The 15,560-nt window shown below is 39.9% G+C and overlaps 1 protein-coding gene across 1 annotated transcript; it reads right to left on the bottom strand.

Moving 5' to 3' along the window:
• Window positions 1–13,185: 13,185 nt before the first annotated feature.
• Window positions 13,186–15,326, bottom strand: LOC135501712 (uncharacterized). Its single transcript, XM_064793960.1, has 4 exons — window positions 15,182–15,326; window positions 13,915–14,071; window positions 13,501–13,822; window positions 13,186–13,197 (listed from the first exon to the last, which is right to left on the bottom strand). Exons 1-4 carry the CDS (start codon window positions 15,324–15,326, stop codon window positions 13,186–13,188), a joined length of 636 nt encoding a protein of 211 aa, XP_064650030.1.
• Window positions 15,327–15,560: the final 234 nt, after the last annotated feature.

Below are 15,560 nucleotides of genomic sequence, written 5' to 3'. Positions count from 1 at the left end.
CTTAAATGCAGACTTCGCCGATTCAGCCTACTGTTTAGCATACATGTCCCAGTCATTAAAAATGTGCCTACTTAATTCCTGTTCAACAGTCTGGTGCAGATCAGTTGCTCTAACAAGGATATATCAATAGGCTTCCGCTCAGAAACTCTCGTTTAACTTGATGACGGTTATTCTAAGATCGCTTTGATAATGATTTTTGTCGTGGGAAAAGGGTTCTGTGTATGTTGCTCGAGCGAAACTCGCTTTTAATAGACCCTTTGCAATGACGTCACAGGTTTCCACCGGCCGCCATGTTGGGGGGCCACCATCGATACAGTATGGCGGCCGTGTGCCTGCCGGTCGTGTCATGTTTAGCATACGAAAGCGAATATCAAAGAAATTTATGACCTGAAAACAAACGATTATTCAAATATAAGTTAAAAGACATTAATGGAGTTGATCCTTAGTGTATGAAAAAGTCCGATTTTAGCGATGAACGCAAGGCATTGCCTGAAATAACGTACATTGACATGGTTAACTACCTTGTTCTGTCTACTAACCCAGTGCAAAGCACTCGGGAAATGCGTGCCTATTGATTGGATTGGATGCACACAATCAGTTCACCTTTGGATGGGTCCGGGAGGTCAGAGTGGCCTATGTGAATGATGCTATTGCTGTTCTTACACAGTAAATTCACGGAACTGAAGTTCAGGTCCATCTTGGGTTGTGTCTGGTAATGTTCTATCTTGTTCATCCAGTGAGCATTGTTTAGCCAGAAATTTATTAAGAAGATTACTTTTCTCTAAATTGTCTGTTAATACGGTATCGCCTTCTAGTAGGTCTGGGATGCCATTACAGTGTTGTTTACCTTGATAACCTTTGATTAAATTCCAGAATTTCTTTGAGTTTAACCTTTGACTAAATTCCAGAATTTCTTTGAGTTTAAATTAGGGTTATTCAATTGGTTGTTTAAATTTTTAAAGTAGTCTTCTATGCTTGAACTGATAGCCTCGTTGCAGTCTCGACAAGCTCTATGGTATATGTCCCAGTCGCCATCATTGTTAGAGCGTTTGGCCTTCTTGAACTTACGTTGACGAGCGTTTATCTGATGTTTAACATAATCTGTTATCCAACATCGGTCTCTGGCTTTAATAGTAATCCTTTTTACAGGAATTAACTCTTTAACGGTGGTTTCAAAAAGGTTTAGCCAGTTTTGAAGGCTCAGCTTTGGATCTTCGTTATTTAGAAATGTATTCCAGGGTTTACTAGCAAGCCCAGTGGAAAGCCTATCCCAGTTTACATTCGAGACGTTTAGAATCTCCTTTATACCTGGGTTATTCAAACCAGAATTTAGTGTTAAATTAAAGGAGAGTGGACTTTTGTTGGAGTTTTGGTTGTGATCGACAGGACCTCGGTTCAATTCAATGTCACCTGCTATGAGCAATCTAAAATATACATAATAGAGAAGTGTCTAATTTGACAGAATTATACCTAGGACTTCTGATTCAATTCCAAATTTCAATTTTCTTAACGAACGGCGAATCATTGGCAATATACGTGTTTTGACACAACGTTGAAGGAATTTCTCGATTTTCAAAAGTTCGACACTCTGTATCTGATTGTGGCGTCTTACCAGACAATGTGAGAAACATGTTTATCATTACATCATAATTGTATCAATCTTCTGTATAACATCGGCTGAATGTTCTGTGGTCTTTGAGTGGCATAATTCCCGGGCCTTCCATTCCTTCAATGTCTCATTGCTTTTTCTGAGAAGAAATATGAGTTTCATGTACATATACATGTAAAACATCACAGTAAACTAAATAATATTTTGTTCGCACAGATGTTCAATATTTTTGAAAGACCAATTCATTTTTTGTCATTATTCTTTCGATACTAATCGATATGTGCTACGATTAAACGGCTTCAATTTTTGTCGAATGTGTGCGTCTATATGCGTATAGTATGTTGCATATCAAACTAATTGGTATAGAACCTCGCGTAGACCTATCGAGCTAAGCTTGTGTATTTAATATATCGCAGGTGTGGGTTAAGTAATCCTGGACATTTTAAGGTTGATGGCTCTATTGATAAAGTATTTGTTTACGGTAATCGGCGCAGACAATGTAAGTAAATTGAGTCTACCAGTGTTGTATTTTCTACAATCCATAAGATAGCCAAGTCGATGAGAAGTAAGTATTGATTGTTGACCAATTGAGAAGGAAACACGTCTGAGGTGTTTTTTTCTTTCAACTGGAACACATTGGCGCTTTAGCTCTCTTCGATGTGTTGCGATTTTCACGCATAAGTTGGTGGTAGTTTTTTTTGGGTTTAAGCAAAGGATATTTGTTTATGATGATCAAGAACGAACCTTGTAGTGACGGCGAAGAGTCAACATTAATGGCAATTTTATACATTCTGGTCGAAAGGCAAGACCACTTTGTAATTCAAGTGTAATATTCGATTGTTTTTTGTCCTGTTCTTGATAAAGTTCGATACATATATATCACCCTGGCGAATCAGCGTCCGAACGGACACTCTCTTTCCCCACGGGATATCTTTTTTTTTGTAAAAAAAAAGAATCAAGTTTCAACAGAGTTTAAAAAGGGTAATTTAAATTGTGCCGAAAGGATTTAATGCACTTTTGTTCTGATAGTCCTCGATTTTCTTTATGTTGTCATAATAATTCGAACAGGAAAACAATTGAGATGTCTCTGAGAATTTGCGAATTAGTGGTTTTCGTTTTCTTGAACTGTTTCGACACATGTTCAGAGGGTGCCCTTACTTGTAATTACCAGGTAGAAAAAACTGGCACGTTCACACAACCATTTTATCACATGCCAAGACGATATCGAGGTTTTGATACAAATTGATACAAATAAATCCGGCTGTTATAAAACGCGGATTTCCGCGTAAATCCGCGGAAAAATCTAACTTGGCTACAGGGTGGCTGCCTGAACCGCAGGTGAGAGTTTTTTCATATTAGTAGTGTGCATTGTTGTGCGCATGAAGTACTCCTGGTGACAAGGTATTTGGGAATCCCCGTTATATGGTGCGCTGTATGCGCCGTAAATCACAAGCACCTTGTAGTTTGAAATAAACTTATACTCTAGACGGGCCGCGAAGTAAGTTTTTGTGATTGCTAAAAATAGACTCCAATGTGCAGTCGCATATGGTTGGTTAGGTTCGAGCTGCAAGGAGATTGTTATAAAAAAATTTCGTAGACCAGAATTCAGTTTGTCATCGACTTATATTTGAAGGAGGCATATTTGTTTGAAATAATTTTATTACTTTCAATAATATTGTAACATACAGATGAATCCCAGGGCTAGGCTACCAAGCATTATTAGCCCTGGTTATTATTACATAGAGAAAAGTGAATGATGGCAGAGAAGAATTAAACAAACAAGGATATGATAATTGAAAACAGGCTTCATAAGTTAAAGAATGGCGAGTTCAGCAATAAAGGTGCTGACTCTAGTAACGATAAAGATATTGTCTACAATAGACAATCTGTAATGGCCATTCAATAGCAACTGCAGCCTGTCTTCTTGGCAAAGGTTGTAGAATATAAAGGTGAATGATGGCAGCGTATTCAGGTCATCAAAAAGATCAACCCTAAGCATGTCGGCAAGAGGGCAATTGAAGAAGAGGTGGCGTGTGGTTTGCGCCTTGTGTCCGCATTTACAGTAAGGGTCGTTAACATTTACAAAGTTATGAGAAAACAGGTGGTTTTTGAATATAAGGTCACATCTGGTCCTATTTAAAACGATTTCAGCTTGACGGGGTAGGTTTAGTTTGGGCGTAGCCATGGACATTTGATTCCTGCCTAGGAATAGTCTTAAGTGATATTTGAAAGAGTTTCCACAGGTTTCAATCACCAGATAACTATATCTGGCTGAATAACCATCATACAAATAAGCAACTGACAAGTCCGTGATATCGTAGGTCGACCAGGAACCAAGCGTCAAGAACATCGTACGTAAAAGGCATACGACACAGGTTTCAATCACCAGATAACTATATCTGGCTGAATAACCATCATACAAATAAGCAACTGACAAGTCCGTGATATCGTAGGTCGACCAGGAACCAAGCGTCAATAGGTCAATACTTATGGTCACTCATGGCCGGCCATACTCCAACAACAAGTAAGGACCAACTTATAAAGGAGAGATATATTCCGAGAATCGAAGGATGGTCAAAGTTCAAAAGAGCAGCGTTCATTGCATGACCACTGATCTGCCAACATTACAGTGACACCAACTCGGAGTCATCTCAATGCTACTTCTTGACTAACGACAGGAAGGGCTGTTCTTTGTTGTATTTCAACTTGTAGCTCTTAATACCATCAGGCATCTGTCTTCGTTGTTCGAGTAAGGCACGTTTCAGAATTTGCAGCTCCACAGGAAGATCCACGAACACCGAGTACCCGCAACCATGCTTTAGTACCGTAAATGCTTTGCTCATAATCTCGTCCTGATCCAGCAGACTGGCCATTCGCACGATAACGTTTCTCTTGCCCTTGGTCCCACCTTTCAAACGGTGTGCCGCCTGGAAGTGGACGTTGTCAACGAAATTGTTATCAAGCAAGAGGGTCTCTCTTAGGAAAACCTTGACCTTATCCGTCGTCATTCGTGGGGTTTCGTTAGGAACGGTTTCGCTGATACCCGTAAAGATCAGGTTCCATTTCCGATTCCATATCTCTGATTTCAGCATTGCCGCCTTCTCCATCGCTAGTTGTTCTTTTAGCGCCGTTATTTCCTTATCCCTGATGATTGCAACATCTTCCTCAATAACGCCGAGAGTTTGCTCCATGTCCTCTACCGAATTTTTTATCTCGTTCACTTCAGCCTTCAGGAGAGTAGTGTCTGCAGTTAGCATTTTATACATGTTCATGAAGCATTTTGAAATGTCCTTTATGTCGTTACATTCAAATAGCTTATCGAGATCAGGGGTATCCTTCGAACCCGAGGACATTTTAGTCGGCGTCTTTTTCGTGTCGGCTTTTTTGACTCACAACCGGTATCGTGCGATGAGGAATGCCTCCGCCTTTTTGAGGATGAACGCGGGGGACGCATCTGGCTCAATACTTCAAATCAGGCCCTTGTTCCGTGAACACACTTACAATCAATAACAAGGAGTCTTACGCAATAGTCTCTCGACATTCGGTGAGGCCCTGTATACGGCGTTATACGTGTACGGCTTGCATGTATGCTCAATGGCCAGTGTAAGGACACATTCGAATCCGAAAAGGAGGCATATACCGTAACGTACATCAATCCGGGCATCAATCACACTTGAAAGCAGCCTCGTAATGTGTTCGGGAAGGAACCACGGTGGTGTCGAAGATAACATGCAAAGTTTATCAACACCAAGAAAAAAAGAGGGAAGAGTCTATCGGAATGGCATGAATCAGTCAGTTGGCCGCGCCCCCGTTCGCAGCGCCAAAAGAGCGTTTCTCTCTGCGTTGCGCTGCTACTGTCACCTATCGGTAAAAATTTGATACTAATTCGCGCCATATTTGTGGCAGAGACTAAAACCTCTGTAGCATGCACGACTGTTCGGGGAGAGCGATTGATCAAAGATGGCGAAATTGTTAGTTATTGAAAGAAAAAATTGGTGTTTATTTCATCAAATTCCAAGCAAAATCAACCGAGTTTGATCAATTTTTCGAAATATGATATTTTCGCAATCTTCGCTGAACATACCTCACTCAAAGATATTTTCCAGCTTTGCGGCGATATTTGGTAAATTGATTTTTTGCGAAGTGGTTGACCAATCCTAAATGAATTCATATCTTTTAAAACATTTGAGCACCCGGTTTCCTAAATATTTCTTTTTTGGCACTTAATTTGGTGATTTTTCGAAGAAATCTCATTAATATTTATGACGTTTTGGATCACGTGATGTTAATCAAGCCGTTTTTCGCGGCAATTGCGTGCACGACGCGATATTGTAAAAATATTTTAATGCACAGCGTGTCTCAAAAAAATTGTGGTTAAAAGTGAGAATGGCATGATGGTAGCCTGTTTGAGTTCTGTTGATGAATATGCTTAGTCTGACTATAATTTCTACAACTTGTGGCCAAATGACCAGATGATTTTGAGCCTTTTGATAAAGCTACTAGTAGAATAGTCGTCAGAAATGTCAGAGCGACAGTGACTGAGTGAGTGTTATGTTATTATTATGTTATGAGACTGGAGGTATGTCATGTGTTCCACCATATCGTCATTGATATTGACCAGGAATACTATCGATTTGTGTGGATGTGCTCAAACAGTAAAGCATGAGCCATGATGCTTCACTTCCGAAAAGATCCAGGTGACTGAGATGTCTACTACTACTGTTGGGCAATCCGGCTGATTCTTCAGAAATTTCTCTGTATATCCTCTCTGAAAATAAACTTTCTCATAATGATATATCTTTTGTTTGTTTGGTAATTTTAGTTGCCTATGTTTAGGCACTTTTTTGCCAGATTTGCCTGTAAAAGGCTGCCATAGTTCAGGAAAAGAAATCATATACACATTACAATTTGGATCTTCACGGTCCAAAACACCAGGGCCTACTAGGTGACATGGCTCAATAATAGGCATTGTCTGGTAATTTTGGACGACCTTTGGATGGATAGTTTATTTTCCCTGACCCTGGCCTGGGTCTGAACGGGCTTCCAAGCCATCAATGATGCTTATAAAGCCGGGAATAGCCTCATCAGTACCCCCACAAGAGTTATTTTGTGCCAGACATCGCGCACAGAACTTGCCATCATCTCATTTTTAGAGTTGCTGTATCAGTAAAAGATAATACCAAAAAGCTGATAAAGTATGTAATTTGAGCAGCATGACCAATGCCAGTGTTAAAGGTGTAAACTTAACCTATTACAGGACATCTTCCTGCAAGATTGTGATTGGTTTAACTTGAAGTTTGTCATCAATTTGACTGTTGTAATTGTACATCCAGGCTGTTGTCATTCAGGAAAAATCTGCTTTATCTTTCAGCTAATACTTTCACTTCTCCATCAGTCAATCGGGTTTGATGAACATGTCAAGCTGTTGAATGGTGTAAACAATCATTAGCAAATAACGTCACGAATGAAAATAAGTTTGATTCCTTCCACTTGAAAAGTTCAACAGCACCACTTGCAAGAATTTGAATTTGGCATTGTGTTTTACACCCTTCAACAACTGACTGTCTGTTTGTTATTGGTGTTCTTGTTTCAATGTTAGCGTTTCGCTGTTAAAGAGTTTCAAGATGCAGAAGAGAGGATTAGTTATCTTTAATGTTAAGTTTTTTCTTTGCATCATTTTGTCATTAAATTTGGGCAATGGTGGTCTCATGAAAGGAGGGATGGGACGGCAGGATGGGCTATTGGACAAGTTTTCATAATCAGTATTCTAGAACACGTTTTGTAGCGATGGTGGCGATCCTAGTGTTCGGGCCTCTTCGGCTCAACTTCGGGTGTGGTCGGAACCTAAATCCGGCTGCAACATTTTCTGACAAAAATCAGAGGCAACTTAAACGTATTTTCTAGCCGTGCGGCAGAAATAATCATTTTTACTATCGTGTTATTCAGTCAAAGATACATATAACAATAAATATCAGTCATTACTTCTGAGCACGCGCGATGTTTTTGATGAGTTTATTCAACAAAATTACGTGAAAAAATTGCAAATTTTCGGGCGACGACCGCTGTTCAAAGTCACGTAAACAGCAAACCTCAGGACTTTTTACACTTTTTTCTTAATGAAACTACTAATTAATGTTTCATCTAGAATAAAATGTTCCGTTTACATGTCATTCAGAAAGATTTTGGCAAGTTTAGGATCGATTTCCGACTTCATATTTTTCACGCCTAAATGTACGCGATAATGAGCTCGTAATGATATGCAGTGACGTCATAGCGCAGAGAGAATTCGCGGAAATGGGGCCGCGGCCAACTGACTGGAATGGCGCTCCAGAGGATTAAAATCTGACCGATGAAATGTGCAGATAACTGGTAGTTCTTGCCTCCGATTTATGATTTATGTTGTTATTTGTATAATTATCATTAAATATTATGCGCGTATTTACTGGCGGTTTTGTGATTTTTCCGAGGATTTACGCGGAAATCCGCGTTTTATAACTGCCGAAATAAATCAAATCTGATACAAATTGCGACATTTCAGACTCGGCAAAACAACTTTATTCGATTGTTTTGTTGTGGTAACGTCATCGCGTCATTTACGTCATTGCGACTTAAGGCGCACTTTGGGTCTTGGTTTTTCGGGAATGAAATTTGCGATGATTCGAGCTACAAATCCCTCAAAAATCGTAGTGGTGGTATGTGATAAACAGAAAACGACAACCACTCATTTGGTTGTCTTATTGTATATAACTCATTTTCACAATTTTTTGGATGAATTCACACACACCAAAATTATTGGCATATGACACGGCAAGTGACAAGACCTCCTTTGTTAACGGTGCTTGACGCGAAATCCGATGATACTGAATAATAGGACGGGTCATTTAACCACACTTTATTGGGCTGAGCATGGATAGAAGCTGGTTGTTTAATTGTATTTTCATAGTTTTCATAAGTCTTAAGTGTCGCTGTTGGGGTGTGGGGTGGACCCAATGAAGAAAGTGAGCAAAGCGACACCTAAAGCTAAAGAGGCCACTCAGAGCATACCCTCCCTGATCAGAAAAAAACTGTTGAATGATTTTATTTTGATGTCGGGTTAGCTTCTTCTGAACGACAGCCACGATGAAAATCGTTAGTCACTGCACACAAGGTGTTCATTGCTATTACATGTTCCGCAGCAGACTCTTTTCTCCAAGTGACTTGGCTCTCTTTCTGATATTCATATTGGATTTTATTTTTTTATTTTTTACAGGAAGTTACTTGGAGACAACATTGTCCACCACCGCATATTTCTTCAACATACGAATGTTAATGTTAACTATTTTGACATGCTACATTCAACATTCATTTGCAGTGCTAAGAGAAGAGGAAAGCATTGGTAAACTTAAGAGAAAACATGGCACATTAGCATGAATTGATATTTTTGTATTCTGATATCATGATGATAAGCAATAAATTAAAAAAAAATGTATCCCTGCGTAACGCCGTCACCCAGTAAAATTACGTCATACCTTTAGTCGGCTTCATAGCGAAAAGTCATTGTCCTTTCTGACCGCTGTGCGAAAACTACTGGGCAACTTATAATGGCTTTTCCTAAATAAAATATTGGGGCCAAAACAAATTTCCGGGTTAGGAAATTACAAGTCGATTGAAAAAAAAACCCTCTTCATTGGATCCCTTTGGCGATTGTTTGGGGTCTGGCCAGGGATTGGTTTGGTATAATATATATTTGTAAATGAAAGTTAGCACATTCGATTGTATACATGAATAAAAAAATAACCTGGAGACTTCATCAAAGTTCATCCCGAAATAAGCAGTACAGAGGAGAAAATGTTAAAATCTATGTAAACGTGTAGAAGCACTGGAATCCGCCAGGAATACTTTCCTAACTGTAAAATAATTGCAACACAATTTACGCCTTTTTCAAAGGGTTAATCTACAACCTCTTAATTACAGCTCATTGTCCAAAACGTAAAATCAAATTTAGATGCATATCAGTCGCTTTTATACATGGCCACGACGACGAAAGGCTGTATTCTTTACCGCTGATACATTGCTTAAAATCATGCCGTTATAATAAATACAACTTTCAATGCCTTTCTTTCGACTTTTGTTGTAAAAAAAGAAACACAGAAGGACGTGATCTGTACCAATCATTGATCAAGTCATATGAATCTTTCGGAAGGAGATGTGATATCAGCCGAGTCAGTCGCCATACCCTTACAGATAAGAATTCGTTTCAATCATGCGATACAGATCAGGCTAAACATGTGCACTTTGAGAAGTTCTGCGATGGTATGTGTTTCGTTACTTATACTCTAAACTCACCGATCTAAGATTGTTTCTCGATATGCAAGCCAAGCCTCCTGAGATATTTTGCGCATTGTCGTTGGTTGCTACTCAACATTGTTCAATTGGTCCAATGATTATGCATGTCGCCTTTCCACCAGGTCAGAATAAGCTCATTAGGTTGCCACTTTTATTTTCAATACGATTTCTGTTATTGAAGATCCGTCATCAATATACGTAGGCTAATAATAGTCAGGAAAATTGATCGACCACACCATTACCATTGATAGAAATAAAAGTGGTTCGGTCACAAGTAATCTGATCATTTCGAATGCCACCCACATTCCATCAACTTACCACCACTGAACACCGAAGCGTTTTAGCCAATCAGTATGATCTTGACCAGCTCGATCCATATCATACTGGGGATGGTCATACCTCAAGTAAATGAACCGGTCTTAGATCGGCGAGTCTAGAGCATTTGTCACCCGTTCCAGTAAAAAAACAGTCGCATGTCGCTCTGAGCTTGGCAGGTTGAGACGGACTGTTTGTTCATTTCACTGTTGTCTGCCTTTTGTGAAATCTTACGACATCAGTTTCTTCTATTATTTCTTGGTGTCGTCTATGCTCATCTTATGTGCGACATGCGACTGGTTCTGCTAGAACGGGTCACATTTGCACGAATCTGCAAAAGACACAAAGATAACAAACGCTTGTAAGGAATGACTGTTTACATTATAGAAAATAGAATAATCATCGTTCATTAAATTGTTTTGGTGAAGCAATGATTGCTTCATTCAGAACAAAGATTGCAGCTGTACATGACAACATGATTTTTTCCCTTCAGAATAGGTTCATTATCACATCCAACCATTATTCACTTTCTAGAGCCAGCAGACCACTTCGCCGTTACTCATTTGATTAAAAAATCCGACATTCGGTGTCTGAAATTGATTCGACGTCCACTACGTGACCTTGGTTATTCTGTTCTTGACCTTCAATTTGGAGCCACAAATTTCAAGGAATGTGTTAGGTTCTGTAATATCACCTACAATAGAAACTGCACCTATGTAACCTTCTTGAAATCAAACAAACTATGCAAAATATATTACCAGAATTATAAGACGTCTAAATGCAAGGACTTATGGCAGTAACATCCACGAGAGAGAATAGGACTCTGGAAAAGCCACGCATCGGATAAACCACGCAAATTTAAGCGACCATGCAAAATTATCGCAACGTAATCGCAAATTTTGCGTGGTATTTACAAAAGCCTCGCAAAATTTTAAACACGCAAACCACCTCGCAAGCAGCCCAATATTTCCCGTGGCTTCTAAGCGCCAGCTTACTTTGTGATCCTCCTTTTATAATTATTATTAAAGCAATTTATATTGCGCCTGATGTAAAACACTTCAAGGCGCTTAACAAAAAAACAAAAAAAAACAAAAAATTATATTTTTTCCGGATATTTTGATTAGTACATTTATTTCTCTTTCAGCGCAACGCATTGTGCTACACTTTCTAAAGCAGCGTTTGAATGGTTTGTTGCTTGAATGTGGTCATTTAACCCTTTAACGAAGGGGTTGAATATTCGCAATCATTTGGCGAGAACGTTTTAACATATTGACGACAGCCAATACTTCTAGGAACTTAAGCAATTGGGAGTATTAACCCTATTGCATGAAAAATTCCAAATTTAGCGATGAACGCAAGGCATTGCCTGAAATAACGTACATTGACATGGTTAACTACCTTGTTCTGTCTGCTAACCCAGTGTAAAGCACTCGGGAAATGCGCGCCTATAAAGGATTGGATGCACACAATCAGTTCACCTTTGGATGGGTCCGGGAGGTCAGAGTGGGCTATGTGAATGATGCTATTGCTGTTCTTACACAGTAAATTCACGGAACTGAAGTTCAGGTCCATCTTGGGTAGTGTATGGTAATGTTCTATCTTGTTCATCCAGTGAGCATTGTTTAGCCAGAAATTTATTAAGAAGATTACTTTTCTCTAAATTGTGTTAATACGGTATCGCCTTCTAGTAGGTCTGGGATGCCATTACAGTGTTGTTTACCTTGATAACCTTTGATTAAATTCCAGAATTTCTTTGAGTTTAAATTAGGGTTATTCAATTGGTTGTTTAAATTTTTAAAGTAGTCTTCTATGGTTGAACTGATATAGCCTTGTTGCAGTCTCGACAAGCTCTATGTCCCAGTCGCCATCATTGTTAGAGCGTTTGGCCTTCTTGAATTTACGTTGACGAGCGTTTATCTGATGCTTAACATAACATGTAATCCAACATCGGTCTCTGGCTTTAATAGTAATCCTTTTTACAGGAATAAACTCTTTACTGGTGGTTTCAAAACAGTTTAGCCAGATTTGAAGGCTCAGCTTTGGATCTTCGTTATTTAAAAATGTATTCCAGTGTTTACTAGCAAGCCCAGTGGAAAGCCTGTCCCAGTTTACATTTGAGACGTTTAGAATCTCCTTTATACCTGGGTTATTCAAACCAGAATTTAGTGTTAAATTTGCCCAGACCACGTTATGATCCCGTTCACAGGATGGTAGCGGAGTAGATGTGCCGCAAGCTTGGAGGTATTCAGGACTATCAGTTATAATTAAATCTAATAGTGATCTCCCTCGAGTTTGTTCATTAACCAACTGGGTCATGTTGTTCTCTTCCAAGAAATCGGGCAATCTTCTACCAAGTGCATTTTCATAATGCGAAAACCCCCAATTCAAAACATGAGCGTTAAAGTTACCAGTTATACTTCTAAAGGCTTGTACCCACGGGCGCGATTTATCGCCTACAAAACGTCGCTGCGATATTCCGCCGCGACAAGTCGTTGCGCGCCGAATTTCGTAACCTGTTCCGACTGAAGCGTATAATGGAACGTACTCATGTCAGGTTACGACATAATCTCTTGCTAATCGACTTCAAGGACTTGCGGAGTTCATTTTGGACACGTTGCACGTGCCGTCCGGGTTCATTTTGAAACATGTCTTCAACGGATTCGGATTCTGACTTCGACGATATCCTCGTCGTACGCATGTTATGCAAGAGAAAGAAGAAGAGAAGGCACAATTACTGGGTTCACGTCCTGTGGCAGGAGAGGCCAATTTATGGCGAATATCATCATCTCATCAGACAGTTGTTTGGATACGAAGATAAATTCTTCATGTACTTCAGGATGTACCCGCACGAATTCAACAACCTGCTAGCGATGTTGAGAGAAGAATTGACGAAAGACGTCACAACTATGCGCAGGCCTATTGGTCCTGAGGAGCGGTTAGCCATATGCCTGAGGTAAGAAGACAAAGCAAGTTTAATTTGGTTAAATTTCATGAATTTATTTACCATCTGTTTAGAAGGATGACCACGAGTTGTTCATCATTTGTTGGCCAAAGGTTTGTTGACAAGCTGAACCTACTGCAGCTGCACTCTGTTGCTGCCCAACCAAAGATTGGTTTGGTGCATTACATGAAGATGCATCTCTATTGCCTGATGAACTGGCTTTATACATTTGTTGCATTTCTGCTTGATGAACAAGGCCATGTATTTTGAATATTAGATCTGCCCTAACATATGGGGGAAACTTTCTTACTTTAGTTGTCATAGACTTCATGAAATCTGCTACATCGTCATCAGTATCGGTTGGAGGTTTCCTGCCCATTTTTTCGCTTTTTTTCTTTATGTAATTTAGAAAGACTGCATCCGTAGTGGCAATGACATCAGTGCTCTCAGTTTTCTTCCTTTTCTTCGCTGTGACGGCACTTGTCTTTGACGAACTGCTTGGCTCCATGGTGTCATCGTGATCCTCATCCACAGTCTGATCGTCATCCTCAGCAAGGCAGTCAGATACATCATTGGTCGTCTGCTTTTCATCATGGCCCTCTTCTTGAGTAGCCTGAAGATTACCCGATGACCTAGAAAGAACAACATATTCAATTTTAATATGCTTGTTCATATGGCAATTTATCTAGAGTCGAAATTTTGCAAATATCAAATCGTTCTTTACCTTCGATCCTCCAAAAACGGTTCCAGAAATCCCAGCATTTTTGCGTACTTGTATTCCTTTACTTTTTTTCTTCCTTGCCCACTCTTTGTACGAATATCGTTCTTGTATCTTCTCATGGCGTCCCTTATATTTTTCCACTTCGATTTTGCCAGAGGAACTGAAAAAAAAATGTTCTCATTTCAGGTTCTTAGCAACTGGTGATTCCTACAATACAATATCGATAAGTTTTCGTGTTGGGAAGACAACGGTCTCTAGAATCGTGAAGGAAACATGCGAAGCAATTTGGATGAAACTACAGCCAATGTACATGCCGAAACCGGACCGAAACCACTGAGAAAGAGGCATCGAAGGCTTCTATACAAAATGGCAATTTCCAAATTGTTTGGGTGCATTGGATGAAAAGCATATCCTCATTTTTGCACCAAAGAAATCTGGAAGTATGTATTTTAATTACAAGAAGACATTTTCCGTTGTCTTGCTTGCCCTGGTAGACCATGACTACTCCTTCTCGGTCATTGATGTCGGATCATACGGTTCCAATAGTGACGGGGGTATTTTCCGTAGGAGCGTCTTAGGCCAGGGTGTAGCCTCTGGCACCCTCCATATTCCAGAAGAAAAGCATCTACCAGATGCAGATCACAGAGGTTTGGTTCCATGTGTCATTGTAGCTGATGAGGCCTTCCCGTCACTACAAAACCTTCTTCGCCCTTTTCCGGGAAGAAATCTTCCCGTTGATCAGCGCATATTCAACTATAGGTTATCTAGGGCCAGACGTATTTCAGAAAATGCGTTTGGTATTCTTGTAAACCGATGGCGACTCTTTCACCGCAAAATTCCTCTTCAACCAGAAAATGTTGATGCGGTGGTGATGACAACGTGCGTTCTGCATAATATGCTGCAGAAAAGGGGCACAGCTGTCCCTCCACCACCACCACAACCAAAAGCCCAAACAGATCGTATTGATGATGGAATATTGCAGAACCTAGAGCAAGTCGGGCATAGGCAGAAGAAAGATGCCCTGGTTGTGAGAGAAACATTCAAGGACTATTTCATGTCAGATGCCGGTGCTGTTTCATGGCAACACCAAAGTTGCTTTGGTGAAGACTAAATAAAACTGTCTAGTATATCAGATAGAAGTAAGCCCTGCTGACTAGGACATTTGGAACATCTGTATCAGCAGATCCATAACAAAAGTGTATAATATGTCCTTCTCAAATTGCTGATGATAACAGACTGTATCAGCCAAATGTACATCAAATGTATTTACCTCCAATAGACAACTTATCAGCAACCTTTTTCCATGCGTCATCTTTTTTGTCAGGATCCTTGTATTCCTCCAATCCTTTGTTATATATCCTAGGGAACTTCTCAATCTCCAGGATCAATCGTTCCAAAAAATCGGGTTCAGACATGTCGAGTTGGTGATGACGGACCCAAAATGATGACCAAGTGAACAGTTGAGGACTATTTGTGGACACAAGCCCGCAAATCATTACGTAATTCTGTCTGTCAATAACCCAAAGGTAGTTACTTGAGTCAAAATGACCTAAACGGTCGCCGCGATTTGTCGCATAGATTGCCCTTTTTGCAATCTCAATTAGGTAGCGCGCAAGGCCAAGCACGAGAAAGCACGAGAAATCGCTTGG

This window comes from Lineus longissimus, chromosome 17 (assembly GCF_910592395.1).
Source record: "Lineus longissimus chromosome 17, tnLinLong1.2, whole genome shotgun sequence".
NCBI lineage: Eukaryota > Metazoa > Nemertea > Pilidiophora > Heteronemertea > Lineidae > Lineus > Lineus longissimus.
This window is presented reverse-complemented; position numbering and strand designations above follow the sequence as displayed.